Source organism: Mastacembelus armatus, unplaced genomic scaffold (assembly GCF_900324485.2).
Source record: "Mastacembelus armatus unplaced genomic scaffold, fMasArm1.2, whole genome shotgun sequence".
Classification (NCBI taxonomy): domain Eukaryota; kingdom Metazoa; phylum Chordata; class Actinopteri; order Synbranchiformes; family Mastacembelidae; genus Mastacembelus; species Mastacembelus armatus.
This window is the reverse complement of record NW_022872938.1, coordinates 974758-991068: the sequence shown is the minus strand read 5'-3', so window position 1 is coordinate 991068 and position 16311 is coordinate 974758. Positions and strand designations below refer to the sequence as shown.

General features: G+C 41.0%; 1 protein-coding gene across 1 annotated transcript in view; it reads right to left on the bottom strand.

Moving 5' to 3' along the window:
- The window catches only part of col11a1a (collagen, type XI, alpha 1a), a 102132-nt gene that overhangs the window by 69091 nt on the left and 16730 nt on the right, over nucleotides 1–16311 (bottom strand). The window contains exons 5-16 of the mRNA XM_026305776.1: nucleotides 8229–8354; nucleotides 6130–6222; nucleotides 4917–5006; nucleotides 3571–3849; nucleotides 2387–2452; nucleotides 2150–2191; nucleotides 1992–2054; nucleotides 1245–1319; nucleotides 1026–1109; nucleotides 528–584; nucleotides 191–244; nucleotides 46–99 (exon numbers count right to left, since the gene is read on the bottom strand). Coding sequence (XP_026161561.1) covers nucleotides 46–99; nucleotides 191–244; nucleotides 528–584; nucleotides 1026–1109; nucleotides 1245–1319; nucleotides 1992–2054; nucleotides 2150–2191; nucleotides 2387–2452; nucleotides 3571–3849; nucleotides 4917–5006; nucleotides 6130–6222; nucleotides 8229–8354 — 1083 coding nt within the window. The remainder of the gene's footprint in view (nucleotides 1–45; nucleotides 100–190; nucleotides 245–527; nucleotides 585–1025; nucleotides 1110–1244; nucleotides 1320–1991; nucleotides 2055–2149; nucleotides 2192–2386; nucleotides 2453–3570; nucleotides 3850–4916; nucleotides 5007–6129; nucleotides 6223–8228; nucleotides 8355–16311) is intronic.

Below are 16311 nucleotides of genomic sequence, written 5' to 3'. Positions count from 1 at the left end.
GTGCACACACTCAGCACAGTGCACCAGGTCAATGGGTTCACTCACCCTCTTGCCAGCTTTTCCAGTTTGTCCTGGAGGCCCCTGGATCCCACGCGGACCCTGCAAAGATATAAGGACCACATAGTGACCAACAGGTCTAATAAACCAGGATGCGGCTGCTGTACCTTTAGTGGTATCATGCCTTTCTCACCTGAGGGCCAGGGTCTCCACTTTCACCTTTCAGTCCAGGTGCACCAGGCAGACCCTAAGGAAAGAAAAGACAAAGCAAATATGGACAGATTTCAGTCAGTTTGTGTCACTTCCAGATTTATATAGGAACAGTTAAGGGAAAATTAAGAGTAGATGGCGATATTTAGATTAATATTCACATCCTTTTCTCTTCATGATGGAAATTGTACATCCTTACATTCTTGTACTACAAATGCATGAAATACCTGGGAAAAAGGCAATGCATTTGGAGCTTGCAGCAAATAAAAGCTACAGAAACTGTTCCAAAGGATGTCAGAAAAAGAACAACACATACTCACCACTGGCCCCGATCTACCTGTCAAACCCATTGGGCCTGGGGGTCCCCTCATAGCCAGCTTCAGGGCAGACACAGACAGGAACAAGCTCAAACACAGTAGAAATATTTCCTGTCTACCTATTTTTCAGGAAGAAGAACTTGTATTTGCATGTCTTGCTGAATTGGTTGTGTGCAGTTGTTCATGGTATCTTTTTATTATCCTGGCATTATGAATATTTGACTGGGGGTATACAGCACACAGGAATCCATTTAAAACCAATGAAATGCTCTTATCTTTTAGTCTACTCCTCTCACAAATATTACACAGAGACAAGTTTGCCTTTTGGTAGAGTCCATCCACAGGTCAACTATTTTTAGGATTCTGTTTATCCATCTGCTCAAAGGCCTTTTATGTTGGGACTGGTAGGCTTGCTGCAATAACAGATATGTGCAGCGAGTAGGGAGGTTTTGTCAAAGGCTTTGGGTTCCTGCTGACTTGCTAAAGTCCCTGTCTACTCACTCTGGCCTGGGAGAGGATTGCCTGGGCTTGTGCTTCTTGGGCCGACACCACTGGGCCCTTCTCCCCATCCCCACCAAAACGGAACTGTTGAGCACACACAAACAATAGAAAAGTTGGTGATTCAATCCCATTCATCATACTAGAAATTAGCCTGGTTGTAGAATGACATGATATAAGATGGCTGGTATGTACTTCTGTTGAATTATTCTGAGTACTCACCGGCAGCATAAGCATGGTACCAGGGGGCCCTGGCAAACCATCAGCACCAGGAAGACCAGGACGCCCAGGTGGACCCTGTGATACAGAACAGACACCACCAATATAAACTGACCATTTCTTCTGTGTAACAGAAAAATAGGTCAAAAGAAAATGTTATATCAGAACTTCAGTAGAGCAGTAAAGTTACATTAATAAAATGCAATATTTGGTTTATATTAAAACTGCCTTACTGCAGGTTTTGTCACAAGGGCACTTGTTGGGTTTTTGAAGGTAACAATACTGAGAACTTTTAAACCTTAAACTGCTCTGTTTCCTGCTGTGAGCAAGCAGGGACACTGGATTAACATCTGCTCCTCATCCTTCAGCCCATAAAGACCAGGCTTATCCACCTGTGACCCATACTACTGTCTACACTCCAAAACTAACATCTGTGTTCATGTTCTACATGTTTGAGTGTGTGTTTTTACCACTGTATTAAAACTCTTTTGCAATACTTTTAAGCCAAGTCTATTAGATCATTAGCTGTTTTCTACCTGTGGTTCTGAGACATCCATCATTTGAAATAATAGGTATGGACACTCACTATATTTATAGTATACACACATTTTAAAAACGGTGGCTACTTTGCTTGCTTATGTATTTTTAACTTGTCTTTTATTTCTGTAAAGCACTTTGAATTACTCTGTGTATGAATTGTGCTATATAAATAAACTTGCCTTGCCTTTGAGGATAGAAATAACAACTCACCCTCTCACCAGGATCACCAGAAGAGCCTGGAGGGCCTTGTAGGCCTGAGGGACCTGGAAGACCCTAAAAAAGAAAGTCAGCAGACCATAAGCATGTCAGCAAATTAATCATGTATAATCATGCTTAGGTGCTTATTTCTTTTTTAACAATACACTCACAGCTGGGCCAGGAGGTCCTGGTGGTCCTTCAATCAGCATCCCCTTTAAAATACAAACAATGGTTCACATCACAAAGTCCAGCAAGTCAAGCACAACGCAGCGAACTATAACTGACTTCATGTCACTTAATTTGGAATTATTTCTTATTCATAAAGTGAGAGAAAATAAAACATAAATGAACTAAAATCAGATGATTTGATCATTTTAATACATCAGCATATATGTTTTATGTCTTACAGGTTCAACTACAGCAGGCTCGCCCTTTTCTCCCTTCTGTCCCAAGGTTCCTCCAAAACCAGCAACCTGCCATTACAAGGTGAACACAGAGTAACATTCTTCACACAGAGGATTATTGCAAATGACCAGAGTAAATAACTGCTGAGGTTTTTCAGTGGTTTTATGTGTTTGGGAGTGGAAGTGGAGAAGGTGAGGTGACACACGAAGGATTAGGAGCTGCCTGTCTGTGAGTGGGTGGTGTATGTGTAGAAAGATCTTTCACATGTCATGATACCCAAATATGCGTGCGTGCGTGTGTGCGCGCACACACACACACACACACACACCCACACACAATACAGAGTTTGAAAATGTTCTGCCAATGAGAAACTGGGGTAAAATCTGTAAACACAAAGAGAAAACTGAGGGAATGGTAAACAGTATGTCAAATATACTGACAAACTGTGACTGTCCACAAGCTCTTCATTACACTTGTCTGTAAATGTATGGGCCTGTGACTTACAGGCTTATTGTTGTTGTTAGTGGCTGCTTGTTAGAGGCTGTTTGACTAATGCACACAGTTGTCATAGTAATGTGTATTCTTTCCTGATGTTTGCCTTTTGTGAAATAACTTTTTGGTCTACATCTGAAACCTGTGATGAGGAGTACAAGTCAAATGACTTTTTTAAGGCTTATCCTTATATCATTTTCTTCTTAATGCAGTATCTTCAGCAACTGCTGTCAGATGGATGTACTGTACCAATAATTTCCCCCTGAAATTTGGTGAAGTATAAAGCATCTTAAAGTTGAAGCACTAGTACTAAAATTATACTTAAATTCATTTGAAGGTACTCAAGTAGCCCACTTTCCATCATCGCTGATACAAAAGTGGTGAAGGAAATAAGAAAACATACTGTGGATATAGAATCATAGATTTCTCTGTCATGCCTGATAATGAATGATCACATCAGTCACATATGCAATACACTGACTCCACACTCAACATGTCAATGACCCAATTCCTACACTGAGCAACCAACTAAGAACATGTGCACTAGAAGACACAAGACCATGACACACACACACACACACACACACACACGCACACACACACACACACACACACACACACACACACACAGAGCCCATAACATTACTGTCCATGCACATGCCCCTCAGAAACAAAGTCAGGATGTACTACTTACAGTGCTCTCAGAAATGTCGGTTTCAGCAGCAACCCCAGGCCCCACATCATCATCAGTGGCCGCCTTGGGTGGGGTAGTGCCATATTCATCATATGCTCCATAATCATACAACCTGTTGTCCACCATGCCCAAGTCATACTCGTTTAGGTTATAGTCCTTAAAGTCGTATGCTTCGGCATCGGTGTCCAAGGTGTCCACCATTTCTGGGACAACAGTGGGCTCCGGAGCAATAGAGGTAGCCTTAGTGAGATGAGCACCAACAACATCCTCTTCCACAGCCTTTCATGTGTTACCCAAGCCAAGAAGGTGGAGGCCATGGTGAGCAGGAAATAAGAAGGTCAATTAAGCAACTAAGGCAAACCGTTAATTTTTAGATGTTATTAAAGCAGATTGCAAATGAATTCAGCATACTACGCAGAGAACAAAAGTCTAAACACAAACATTAACAACTTATTTATTTCAGGTATTGCAATCATAAATGATCTTAGAAGAGTAAAGTCAATGGCCTAGTAGGTTTGTGTGATTGTAATTTAAATATTTGAAGTGAACGGACTCCATCAGCCTTTGAGAACATTACAGTCACGTCACTAATTTTGAAATTAGTGCATTAACAATCCTGCAAAAACTGGTCTTAACTCTTCCAAGATTGATATGTTGCAAATCCTGTATGCATCCATAAAAGACTTGGAGTGCAGCACACCTCAGTGCACTAAAATAGACACAAAGGAATAAATATCAAGTGTTACCATAATGACTTTGTTGCTTATGCTCACTCTTAAATGCAGAGACAGACTCTATTTTCCTGACACATAGTGTAGACTCTGCAATTAGCATTTATAGCCCAGTGGATTATATTATTTTCACTTAGTATTTCATTTATTAGTGTATACTAATACACTAAATGAAAAAATTACATTTTCACAATGAACTCATGTTTGGTAAGTTTTGTGTTTGAGTATTTTTTGGTGGTAATTACAATACAGTAGAAGATGCATGGCATTTTGTCAGGTCTACTGTGATCCATCTAGACAGCCCATAGTGCCTTGTAAATAAACTGCTCCAGCTAAAAACAGACTAACTACAGTAGATCTGCAGCCAAAAGTCAACGTTAACTGGAAGTTACAAATGACCTTCACAACATCCACTCCATTGTTGTCCAACATGGTGCATGCAGTGGAACAACTTAGCTATAGCTTCTAAAGAAACTTTTCCAGTTCACACAAAAGCTTTTGTAAATCCACTGTTACATTGATTCATCTGAAATTGTTCTTTGTTTTTTTTGTCATGGATGAAATCCTAAAACACTGGTTTTTCCAAAACAAAATGACAATGAAGATGAAAATTACCTCATCAGGTCCACTCATGCCAAACGGGGACTGAGTACCATCTACAGTTGCGTAGTCAGTGCCTGTACTGTAATCTCCTACATTGTTTAGCTGAGTCATTTAGAAAAAAGGAAAGAAGAATAAAGGAAGCGTTAACACAAGGGCTCAAACCAGGGGTTAATGTGAGGGCCCTCAAGCTGCCTACAGGCTCTGCTACTTCTATACAGAAAATGTTAGGGAGCTCTAAGTCCACCATCAGAGATTTTCTCTGGAGTCAAGGCAGGAAGATCTTGATGAGGTTTGCTTTTTTCGGAACATGTACGTTTACCCTAAAACTGCCTCTGGGTTGTGCCGGCGCTGTGGCCTGGTAGCCAGGCGTCAGTTGTTTCTTCATAGCAGCAAACGTTTTAGCTGGTGATTTTTTGCCAGCTAGCAACTTTAACTGCTTGGCCTTAGTTTTACTGAGTGACTTTCTGGTCCTCTTCTTTTTCATGGAGACACTACGCTTCTTTCTCTGGAAAAGGTTGTGATAAAGAACACCAACAAGTGGAAATGGTTCATAAAGGCATAGGCAATGTAGCTCAACTGTCAGAGTCCATGTACAATAATGATAATGATAATCCTGCGTGGCCTCCTTTCAGTACTTTACACCTTAAATGGCTTGTCATTTCTTAAATGTTGACTACTCTCTACTCTTCAAACTGGGTGGAAAGGGTGATGTACAAAAATACAGGACTGTGTCTGTCACGTGAAACACAGGAGACGTATACATATCGAAGTCGGACTGAAGCAAAACAAAAAAGGGACTGCCTTTCAGCTTTAGAGGTACTGCAGAGCAGAAACATAGCAACGATAGCTAAATTGCTTTTGCTGTATTAAAAAAAAGGTAAAGTCAATGTTGTAGTGTATAAAACTGTTCTGACAGCCTTATAAACAACACACTGACACACTAAATTTACATGCACACTCAAAATTCAATTTCTCCTGCCTCACTGGAAGCTCCACATCAGAGAAAGTCAGAACACCCAACAATGTTCAGTCTTTCAATGTCAAATCAAATTTACAGCTAAGAATTTAGAAGAATGTGTAGAAGATGATTATCCACATTTAATGTGTCCTGGTGTGCATGCAAACATAACACTGAGATACACAGACAACACAAAAGACAAATTATGGATGACAGAAAGGTTACGTTGCAGGAAACAGATGTTATTCTTTTCCTTGTTTCATTTACCTGTGGTTTAGAATACTCTTCATCTGGAACGATGTCTGTGGCTCCCTCAGAGTAATCATAGAACTGAGAGTAATCTAAATCATCGGTAGTGTACTAGAGAGGTTGAAACAGAGACATGAGACAGTCGGATGAAGACAGGTCTTGAAGACAGGTAGCATCAAGCAGCAGAAGCACATTGGCTGTGGGCTCTTTCAGAAAGAAGCTGTATACATATATATATATATATATATATATATATATACACACATATGTATATAGTACACATTGTCCTGTGCAGTCATATCATTGATGGCAAACAACAGAACATTTAGTTCTGAATAATCTGACCCAGGTGTTCCAAAAGATTTCATGATGATCCAATTAATCAAACGATCAAATTATCTATGTGGAAAATGAGAACTCAACAATGATAAAAACTCAGGTACTCATAATGGAACTTCATCATTACACAACGCCCCAGGGCCGCTGAGTGAAGGCTTCTTGTCATTAACATTTATCACTTCTAAACATACCATGTTTGATTGATTGGAAAAGATGGGTTATGATATCTGGCAGCATCCATTGGTCCATCCAACCACACATACTTATGCTTCAACTATTGCTTTAGTGTAGGGTTATTAACACGTTATCTGCCAATGTATGAAAATGTTTAAACACTGATGTTTCTGCAGCATATGCTTTCTTGGTTCTGTTACACTCACTAATAATACATATTTGGATCAGTTCAAGTACCGATTTAAGGATAAAGCTAGTGATTTTCTCTATTTGTGTTATTTTACACAAACGCCATACAGAGACTATGTTTGTGTGCTCACCATAATGTGTCTCAACCTGCTTTAGCTTACTGGTCTGTACACATCAGTGTACACACAAACACAGAGGGCTGAGGATGCCATCACGTCTGACTGCCCGTTGCACCTGTTGTCACTGATTTGCACCAAAGAGGTGAAAGAGATTGGATATCCCTGAAGTTTAACTGACCTGGTGGTATACTAGTGTTATTAAGAGTTCCCTTCATTTATTTTGTTTTACTTTATCTTATTTTATATTTTGAGTAGTTTACTTTTTGACAATAATGAAGGTGAACAACACAAATAACACAAATAAGATTCACAGACATAAGGAAAGTCAATGTTTTTTAAGTCTTTATAATGGAATTGTTGAAAATGACAAAAATTATTACCACCTAAATCTTAAAAGATCTATGCATTAATGCTACCAGTCAGTAGAGTTGTTAAAACACATGGACAGGCACATAATGATCATGCAGCTTTCCCCTGGCATAGTGTGGATCTGTGAAACAGGCCAGACCTTGGTCTGGAACTGGTTTTAAGTTGATAAAGATACAGTACAAAGCTACTTGGTTTGTCAAAGTGGAAACTTCCATGCTCTGAAAGAATATGAGTATCACACTATTGGTGCATTGCTTTGCTCATCATCCGGCTGCAATGTAGATTCAGACTACATAAGTTACATACAGTATGCACTCAATATTTACAGGGTCTATCTCAAAACCACTCTCTCCAGGCCCAAAGCTTCTTAAATGTCTTTGCTGTATTACATTTTTTTGTTTAAACCTTCATGTTTATATCATGTTGTTTGTATTTTATTTAAATCCAAGATCCATACTCGCTGCTTATTCTTATTTACTTTCACCATGTATTTTGTTTGTTTGTTTTGTCTGCACCGGCTCAGAGCACTAGGTTGCAGAGAACACATGAAAGGAATGCAAATGTGGCTGGCTGAAATGAGATTCATCAAGGTTTTGTATCACAACATTTGATTAATAGTTATTTCATTGATGCACCAATCCAGATCAATGAAGACACCCACTTGTTGTTTGCAAATGAACCTGATGACTTTGGGGTTTTTGTGCATGTCAGATATGGTGTTACATCCATGTCAAAACTAGAACGCTGAAACCACTATACTACATAATGCCATAGTAAAAAAAGAAGAGGATGTTTTACCTGTAAAAAAAAAAGAAAAAAGAAAAGTGAAGCTATTCAAATCCTCAACTTAATCAATGCAATGTTATTAATCAGGACCTTGAATTGATGCCTTGTGGTACCTCCCCTAACCTCCCCAGTTTGGCTGACCTCTTCCTCTGGCTCCTGAGCCTGCAGGGCATCACTGTGGGGAGTGTCACAGTCTGGGCTGTAGTGTTCACAGTAGTCATATGCTGCTTTGGGATCAGCCAGAATCAGAAGTTGCTGAATGTCACCCTGCAGAAAACAAAGAAACCTGAGTTAAAACGCATATTACTCTGACCCACGGCTTCCTGGGTTGCTAAAGGTTGATGAAACCAGATCATTTACAACTGTCAAGGCTCCAGATCCAGACCACATGTCTCATCTTGTGTAAGTGTTTGAGCAGTGGCACATATAACATGGGCATTTTCAATGACACGCACACATTCCCTTAAGAGTCTGCTGGAGTCCACATGGTGCAGGGAAGAAAATTATTATGATCAGCACTGATATTTAGCTCAGAAATTTAACATCAACATTTATCATCAACACACTTCTATATATTTTACTGTATTTCATTTGATATTTGATGTATCTGAGGCCAGAGGCTTCACTATACACTGAAGAACACAGAAGACTGGTAGTGTGACCCAACATTATTAAAGCAGGCTGCAACTTGTTGGAGAATGTGTCTGTGTTTTGATTTTCCCTGTTTAAATGCTAGATCCTTATAGTGTCAACATAGTGTCACATATATAAACATGACTTATATTTATATAATCTACGGTTTGTTGTTTTCTAATTGTTAATGAAACTGTTCTGTAATTGTATTCCTATAGTGTTTAAAAGATGTAGGACAGTAAACAACTAAACGTACAAACAGTCTGTAACTAGTTCGGTCTAAAAATGACCGTGGAACTGAGTGGACATCAAAAACTGAACATGAACTACTAGACGTCAGCCTAACAACAGATTGTGGTGTTACACTTCACCAGGGTCGCTGCTGACAATACTTGTTGCAACAAGTCTTTTGAATGGAAGGACAGAAATACAAGCTGTCTGTGGAAACAGCCAGAGAAACTTTAGTCTGTTTAGCTCGTTGTTATGTACTGTATGCCAGTTAACTGACTGACACTAAAAGGAACCATTTGCTAATGTGTTAGTATGGGTGCATTCATAAATTCTGCAGTGTCCCTAGGAAATTCAGAGCAGCACAGTAAAAATACCTGTATTTGATTTTGGACATTTCATTTGCTGCACATTTCTTGTCAAGAACATTCCCAGTAGTTTAGAAAATGAAACACTGTAAAATCTGTCCTTTTTTCCTTAAAAATAACAAAAAGAACCCATAAGAGTACCAGTAAGGTATCAAATCAATTATTTCTATAATAACGTAATGATAGAAAAAAATCAATATAAGTATCAGTGTGGATATAATCCTAACAGTATCCCTCCCTATCTATATGAAGTTTATAAAAAGAAAGCAGGTGTTGTTTTTTGTTTGCATATGTTTTGATATTTCATATTTTCCGTTGGAAATCCACTTGGATTTTTCTGATTGAACTTTTTTTAACTACTCTTTTCCATTTGTTGAACAATAATAACTTTTACGCATGTGGGTGGAGCCATAGGAGACAGAGGTCAGGGAAATGAGCTGCACAGTTGCTGCACATGTATATTTTTTATTTCGATTGTATTTATAAGTATATATAATTCCCCACTCTTTAAGAAATGTATGCATTAAAAAGATGCACAAACATACAAGACAAATCTCATTTCAGTATTTTACTTCACACAATGAAAATGAATCCTGAATTTCCTGTAGCAACAATTGAGCTAAATGTGAAAACTGTAATATATTAATATTTGAGATGTGATAACACTTTATCCACTCTTCTGTTGAAATGCAAACCTTCACACACTGAAAATCCCACCCTATGAAATCGGGAGCTGACAGATGATTTTGATCTGTGCTTTCTGAAGGTGTCTTAGTTGTAAGAGAAATGATGTGCATTCCTGAAAGATGTGCTGTAATAGCAGAGTAGAAGCATATGCCATCCTGACCATGAGAAGAGAACACTGACCTACATGAAACGGCTCAAACCTTGACGTGAATCGAGCTGACACGTATTATCTCACCCTAACACCAACAGCTTGAACTCTGCTGTAATTAAGAACCACAGTGAGTTGTGAAGACATGGTGTTCAGTCCCAGATCAGTCCAACTTTTTTTGAGGTCTTCAGCAACATCACATACATGTGTGCATGTAGGAGGAAGAAAAGACAATATCATATACTGAACAAACTCTGTACAGTAACATGGGTAAAAGTTTAGAAATGAATTTAGGAGGAATTAAAATTAATACACAGACTTGTCAGGATAACTTTCAAACCTAAAATTCAATTCACAAGCCCAAGACAACACAAGTAAGAAAGTGGCACTGACACAAAAAGGGAACTTTAAAAAGCATCCAGACACAGAGAAGCAGGTATTTAAAGGCAGCAACTGGGCTGCTAAAATATGTTTGGTGCTGTGTGACACCTTTGTACAGTTAGATGCTGAGACTATCTTCCATTGTGGACTGCTGAGATAAAAGCCTGTGGCAAGTTGGAGCAACACCAGAGCTCAAAAAATTCTCACAAATTAAAATAAAAAATGAATAGAGTCATAAATAGTCTTCAGATCCTTGCAGAAATCTGTTTACTCTTCTTTACCTCTTTTATTTCTCTTCATTGGCTCCCTGTAAAATATAGAATAGAATTTAAAATCCTTCTTCTCACATACAAATCCCTTCATAATCAAGCTCCTTCATACCTTAAAGACCTCATAGTACCATATTATCCCAATAGACCACTTCGCTCTCAGAGTGCAGGCCTACTTGTGGTTCCCAGAGTTCTCAAAAGCAGAATGGGAGGCAGAGCCTTTAGCTATCAAGCTCCTCTCCTGTGGAACCAGCTCTCAGCCTGGGTTCAGGAGGCAGACACTCTCTGTACTTTTAAGGCTAGACTTAAAACCTTCCTCTTTGACAAAGCATATAGTTAGGGCTGGCTTCAGGCAACCCTGAACCATCCCTTAGTTAGTTATGCTGCTATAGGCCTAGACTGCCCGAGGACCATTGGTGCACTGAGCTCCCCTACCCTACCCGCCCCCCCGTCCCCCTTCTCTCCGACCTCATGTATATTCCACCATTGAATGTTACTAACCTTGTGCTCTCTCTCTCCCCTAGTTTGTGCTCTCTCCCTCCCTCTCTCTCTCTCTCTCTCTCTCTCTCTGTACCTTCTGCAGGTGTCCCTGGTCCTGGAGCTGTTTATCGCTGATGTGCAGTTACTGGCCCCACCAACTTGCAGTGTCTATTTGTTGTTTATTGTTGCTGTTCTTTTCTCTCTGCTCTATCCACTCACCCCAACCGGTCGAGGCAGATGGCCGCCCAAACTGAGCCCGGTTCTGCTGGAGGTTTTTTTCTTCCGTTAAAGGGAGTTTTTTCCTCTCCACTGTCGCCAAGTGCTTGCTCATAAGGGAATTGTTGGGTTTTTAGTTTTAGTTTTTGTAAAGTGCCTTGAGATGATTTTTATTGTGATTTGGCGCTATACAAATAAAATTGAATTGAATTGAATTGAATTATCTTCTGCTTGTATGCATTCTTGAAAAAACATGTAAGTGCATAGGAAGTCTGAATCTGTTATCAGAGAATAATACAGCTGGATAATACCAATTAAACAGGTCAAACAATAAAATGTTTTGTAAACCACTGTGTAGTATACACACTACTGTGATGTCCCAATGTTATTTTTACATGTGATTTTTAAATTTAGTATGGAGCTTCTTTGTGGTGTCTGCTCAGAACTTCAGTGTTTAACTGATTATAAATTCTTTCACTTTAACACTGAATTTTTTACTTAGATTTTATTAATTACAACTAAAGACGTTTATAAAATATCTCTTACCATTTGGCTTGATTTCAATTATTAGTATTATTTTGCAACCGGGAAAATAATAGAATTTGTTAACAGTACAAAGCTCAATGACTCTACATAAACTTTGTCTACAGGCACTATCCACCTTAACCTGATCCCGATCACAAGGCAGGATGGAAACATATGAAAAAGTTCATTCATCCTGAATTTCCTTTTGGGGATCGTATCTTATTGTATTGTATGTTGAATTATCTTCTCTTCTCTTTTCATATTGTATCTTATCTTATCTAAACAGTCCACAGCAAAGTTTAATTGTCTTATCTTTTCTGTACTAAAATCCTACTGCATGGTTTTATTACAGGGTGACTGTGAGGCATCACTGCAGTAATAGTCAGCATGGCTCTTTTAACATATCTTTGCACCAGTCAACATACATTTAGTCCAACTACTGCTTACTGGAATTACACAGCCCCACACAATTAATAGTCACTCCCTCAAAGTGCAGTGTAGATGGCAGAAATAAGGAAATGGCAAAGGCAGGATTAAGGCTCCATAAAGACCAGAAAACACTTGCTTTTACTAAAAAGTATCTAGTGCAAGTGCCTTAGTGGCAGTAAAAAAGTGATTAGGAAACTTCATATTTTGTTTCACCTGTAATGAACACAAAATGCACAATTTTGCTATTTGGGTTATCAGGCCATGCCATCATAAATCTTCAAAGCAAAATCAACAAGATCCCTTCTTTATTTTAAAACCGGTTGCATAACGTATGCTATATTGCTTTCCACGCTTTCTCCACTAACCTACTAATGCTATTGCTTTCATTACTTCAAAATACGAAAGCCCCAAAGAGCCTCAGTGTGGATGTGAGAGTGCAGGGAGGTCTACAGGGTCATCAGGTGGGCACACTCTCAATAGTGCTGTTTCCCTGACTTGGGCCCATGACGCTGAGAAGGCTCAACAGTGTGGATATCCAAAACAGCCCACTAGCCCTGAGCGTGACTTAGAGCAACTAAAGAAAATGAAAAGAAACTAAAGAAAGAAACTAACCTCATCCGCTTAACCTGGCACTATTTAATAAACATTGCTGCTGGCTTAGACAGTTTGCTCAGTAGCAGAACAAATGTAGCAAACTAATGTAGAAACTAGCCCAACAGTCCTCAGACCTTTATTATGCACCAAATGTTGGCAGCCCCAGACACTGCCAGCCAAACACCTGAACCAAGATTGTTGCTGGATGGAGTCAACCCTCTCAACAGCCCAGAAGAAGACACACCAAAAACCAGACCTCACCTATCCTTGGCCCATTCACAGAGCCATTCACTGGAGCTTGCTGCACTGTCAGCCATATTTCTTACTGTCTGCTTTAGGCTCTGCCCATTTATACCCAAATCACTCAACAAACCCTCTACAACCAACTCCCAGCGATTGGACCTTAACTTTCCAAGCACACTGCCCTGCCTCCATAGATAGATCTGTATATCTGAGCTTTTTCCTCTCAATGCTGTTTCTACAGCGTCCAGAAACTATACAGTCCTCTGTGATTCTGACCACAGCACAAGATCCGGTCTTACTTTGTTACTGACTATATCCTGAGGCACTATGAACTGGCTTCGCCTTTAGCTGTCCTTACTTATGACTGTTAAAATTTGCTTCCTTCCTGCTTTTTTCACCCTTCTGAACAAACAAAATCCCTCCTTGATTGTTCTTCTCATCCATAGAGTTTAGTTCTTGGTGTTTATGTTCAAACACAACATGCATTATGTAACATATATATATAAGGTCCGCGTCAGGTGCTAGGGGACCAGGGCAACTTGATGAGAAATGGGCTACTGGAACAAGACACTCGTGGACGAGGGCTGACGACAGAGAACTGTTGGAATGCTACTACATGAGTAACCCCAGCGATAGGGGTTACATGAAGAGGATGTGGGACCTATGGAAACTTCGAAACCCACCATCTATACTAGGGCCAAAACATCTAGTAGCTCAGTGTTCCAACATCCGCAAACGGCAACTGCTATCACAACTAGAGATCGAAGAAATACAACACAAATGCTACGGCAAGGGGGAGCCAGGACGCAAGGTCAGGGGGGATACAACATCATCCCCACTCGAGATTGGGTACCAAGCCCCAATGACAAGCCCCCACATGCTCAACACAAGAGCAGCTGACCTGAGAGTGAAGATCATGAGCAAGATGGACACCTGGAACCTCCTCAGCCAGTTACCAAGACTAAGTGAAGTACTCTCTGAAAGTCTACTAGAAGATGTGAATGCAGCATTACGAACAATCCCCACTGTGACCATCACCGAGACCAACAAGCTGATATACACCACGGCAACAGTGATCCTTGAGATGCTTGGCCACAAAATACATTCCACCACCAAGGAGCAGTACCCTGCATGGAGAAGGAGGTTAGAGGCAAAAATAAGGGCAACACGGAGAGAAGTTAGCCAACTATCAGAACTGCAGAGAAGGAAGGTAAAAAGTTGGGTAAGAAATACAGCAGGCTGTCCATACCAGAGGCCCTGGAGACTGCCAAACAACGACTCACAGCCCTGGCCACACGCCTGAAGAGGTACACCAGAGAAATAGAAACACGGAGAATAAACAGGATGTTCTCCACCGAACCATCCAAAGTGTACTCTCAGTGGGAGGGCAGTAACATGAGAACAGACCCACCAAGGCTTGAGACTGAACAATACTGGAAAAACATATGGGAGAGGGAGGCATCACATAACACCAATGCCCAGTGGCTGGCAGACCTGAGAGCAGACCACAGCAACCTCCCTGAACAGGAACCAGTAACCATCACAACAGCAGATATCTGAGAAAGGGTCTCAAACATAAAGAACTGGACAGCACCGGGACCTGACATGATCCACACCTACTGGCTGAAGAAGCTAACTGCCCTCCACGAGCGCCTGGCAGCTCAAATGAACCAGCTGGTAATGGGTGGGACTCACCCAGAGTGGCTAACTGAAGGCAGGACAGTCCTGATCCTGAAGGAAAAGGAAAAGGGAGCAGTCCCATCCAACTATCATCCAATAACCTGCCTCTGCACAACATGGAAGCTCCTGTTGGGCATCATCTAAGATGAGTAGGCACATGGCTCAATACATGAGCGGGGCCCAGAAAGGGATGGGTAAGGACACCAGGGGAGCAAAACATCAACTACTGGTGGATAAAGCAGTCACTCGAGACTGTAAGACCAGACAGACCAACCTGTGCACCGCCTGGATTGACTACAAGAAAGCCTACGACTCAATGCCTCACACATGGATCCTGGAATGCCTGGAGCTGTACAACATCAATAGGACCCTAAGAAACTTCATAAGGAACTCAATGGGACTGTGGAAAACAACCCTAGTGGCCAACCTCAAGCCGATTGCACAAGTCTCCATCAAGTGCGGCATCTACCAAGGAGATGCTCTGTCCTCGCTGCTGTTCTGCATAGGCCTGAACCCCCTCAGCCAGATTATCACTAAGACGGGCTTCGGATACCGACTATGAAATGGAGCAACCATCAGCCACCTCCTGTACATGGATGACATCAAGCTTTAAGCTAGGAATGAGCAAGACATCGACTCACTGATCCATACCACCAGGATATACAGCAATGACATTGGAATGTCATTCGGACTGGACAAGTGTGGTCGAATGATAACAAAGAGAGGGAAGGTTGTCAAGACTGAAGGAGTTGAACTCCCAGAAGGCAGCATAGCAGACGTTGAGGGAAGCTACAAGTACCTTGGAATCCCACAGGCAAACAGGAACCAAGAAGAAGCCGCAAGGAAAGCAGCCACAGCCAAATACCTACAGAGAGTAAGGCAAGTCCTAAGAAGTCAGCTAAATGGGAAGAACAAGGTCGAAGCCATCAACACCTATGCCCTGCCGGTCATCAGATACACCGCTGGCATAATAAGCTGGCCAAAAGAGGACATAGAAGCCACTGATGTCAAGACAAGGAAGCTCTTCACAATGCATGGAGGACTTCACCCCAAATCCAGCATCCTGAGACTGTACACTAAGAGGAAGGAAGGAGGCCAGGGACTGGTGAGCGTCAGAGCCACCATCCAAGATGAAACAGCAAAGATCCATGAGTACATCAGGAAGATGGCCCCAAGCGATGGAATAATTAGTGAATATCTCAGGCAACAGAAGCCCGATGCAGAGGAAGAAGAGCAAGAACCATCACGGCTGGACAAACCCCTGCACGGCATGTACCACCGACAGTGGCTGATATCGAAAAGTCCTACCGGTGGCTGGAAAAAGCTGGACTGAAAGACAGCAC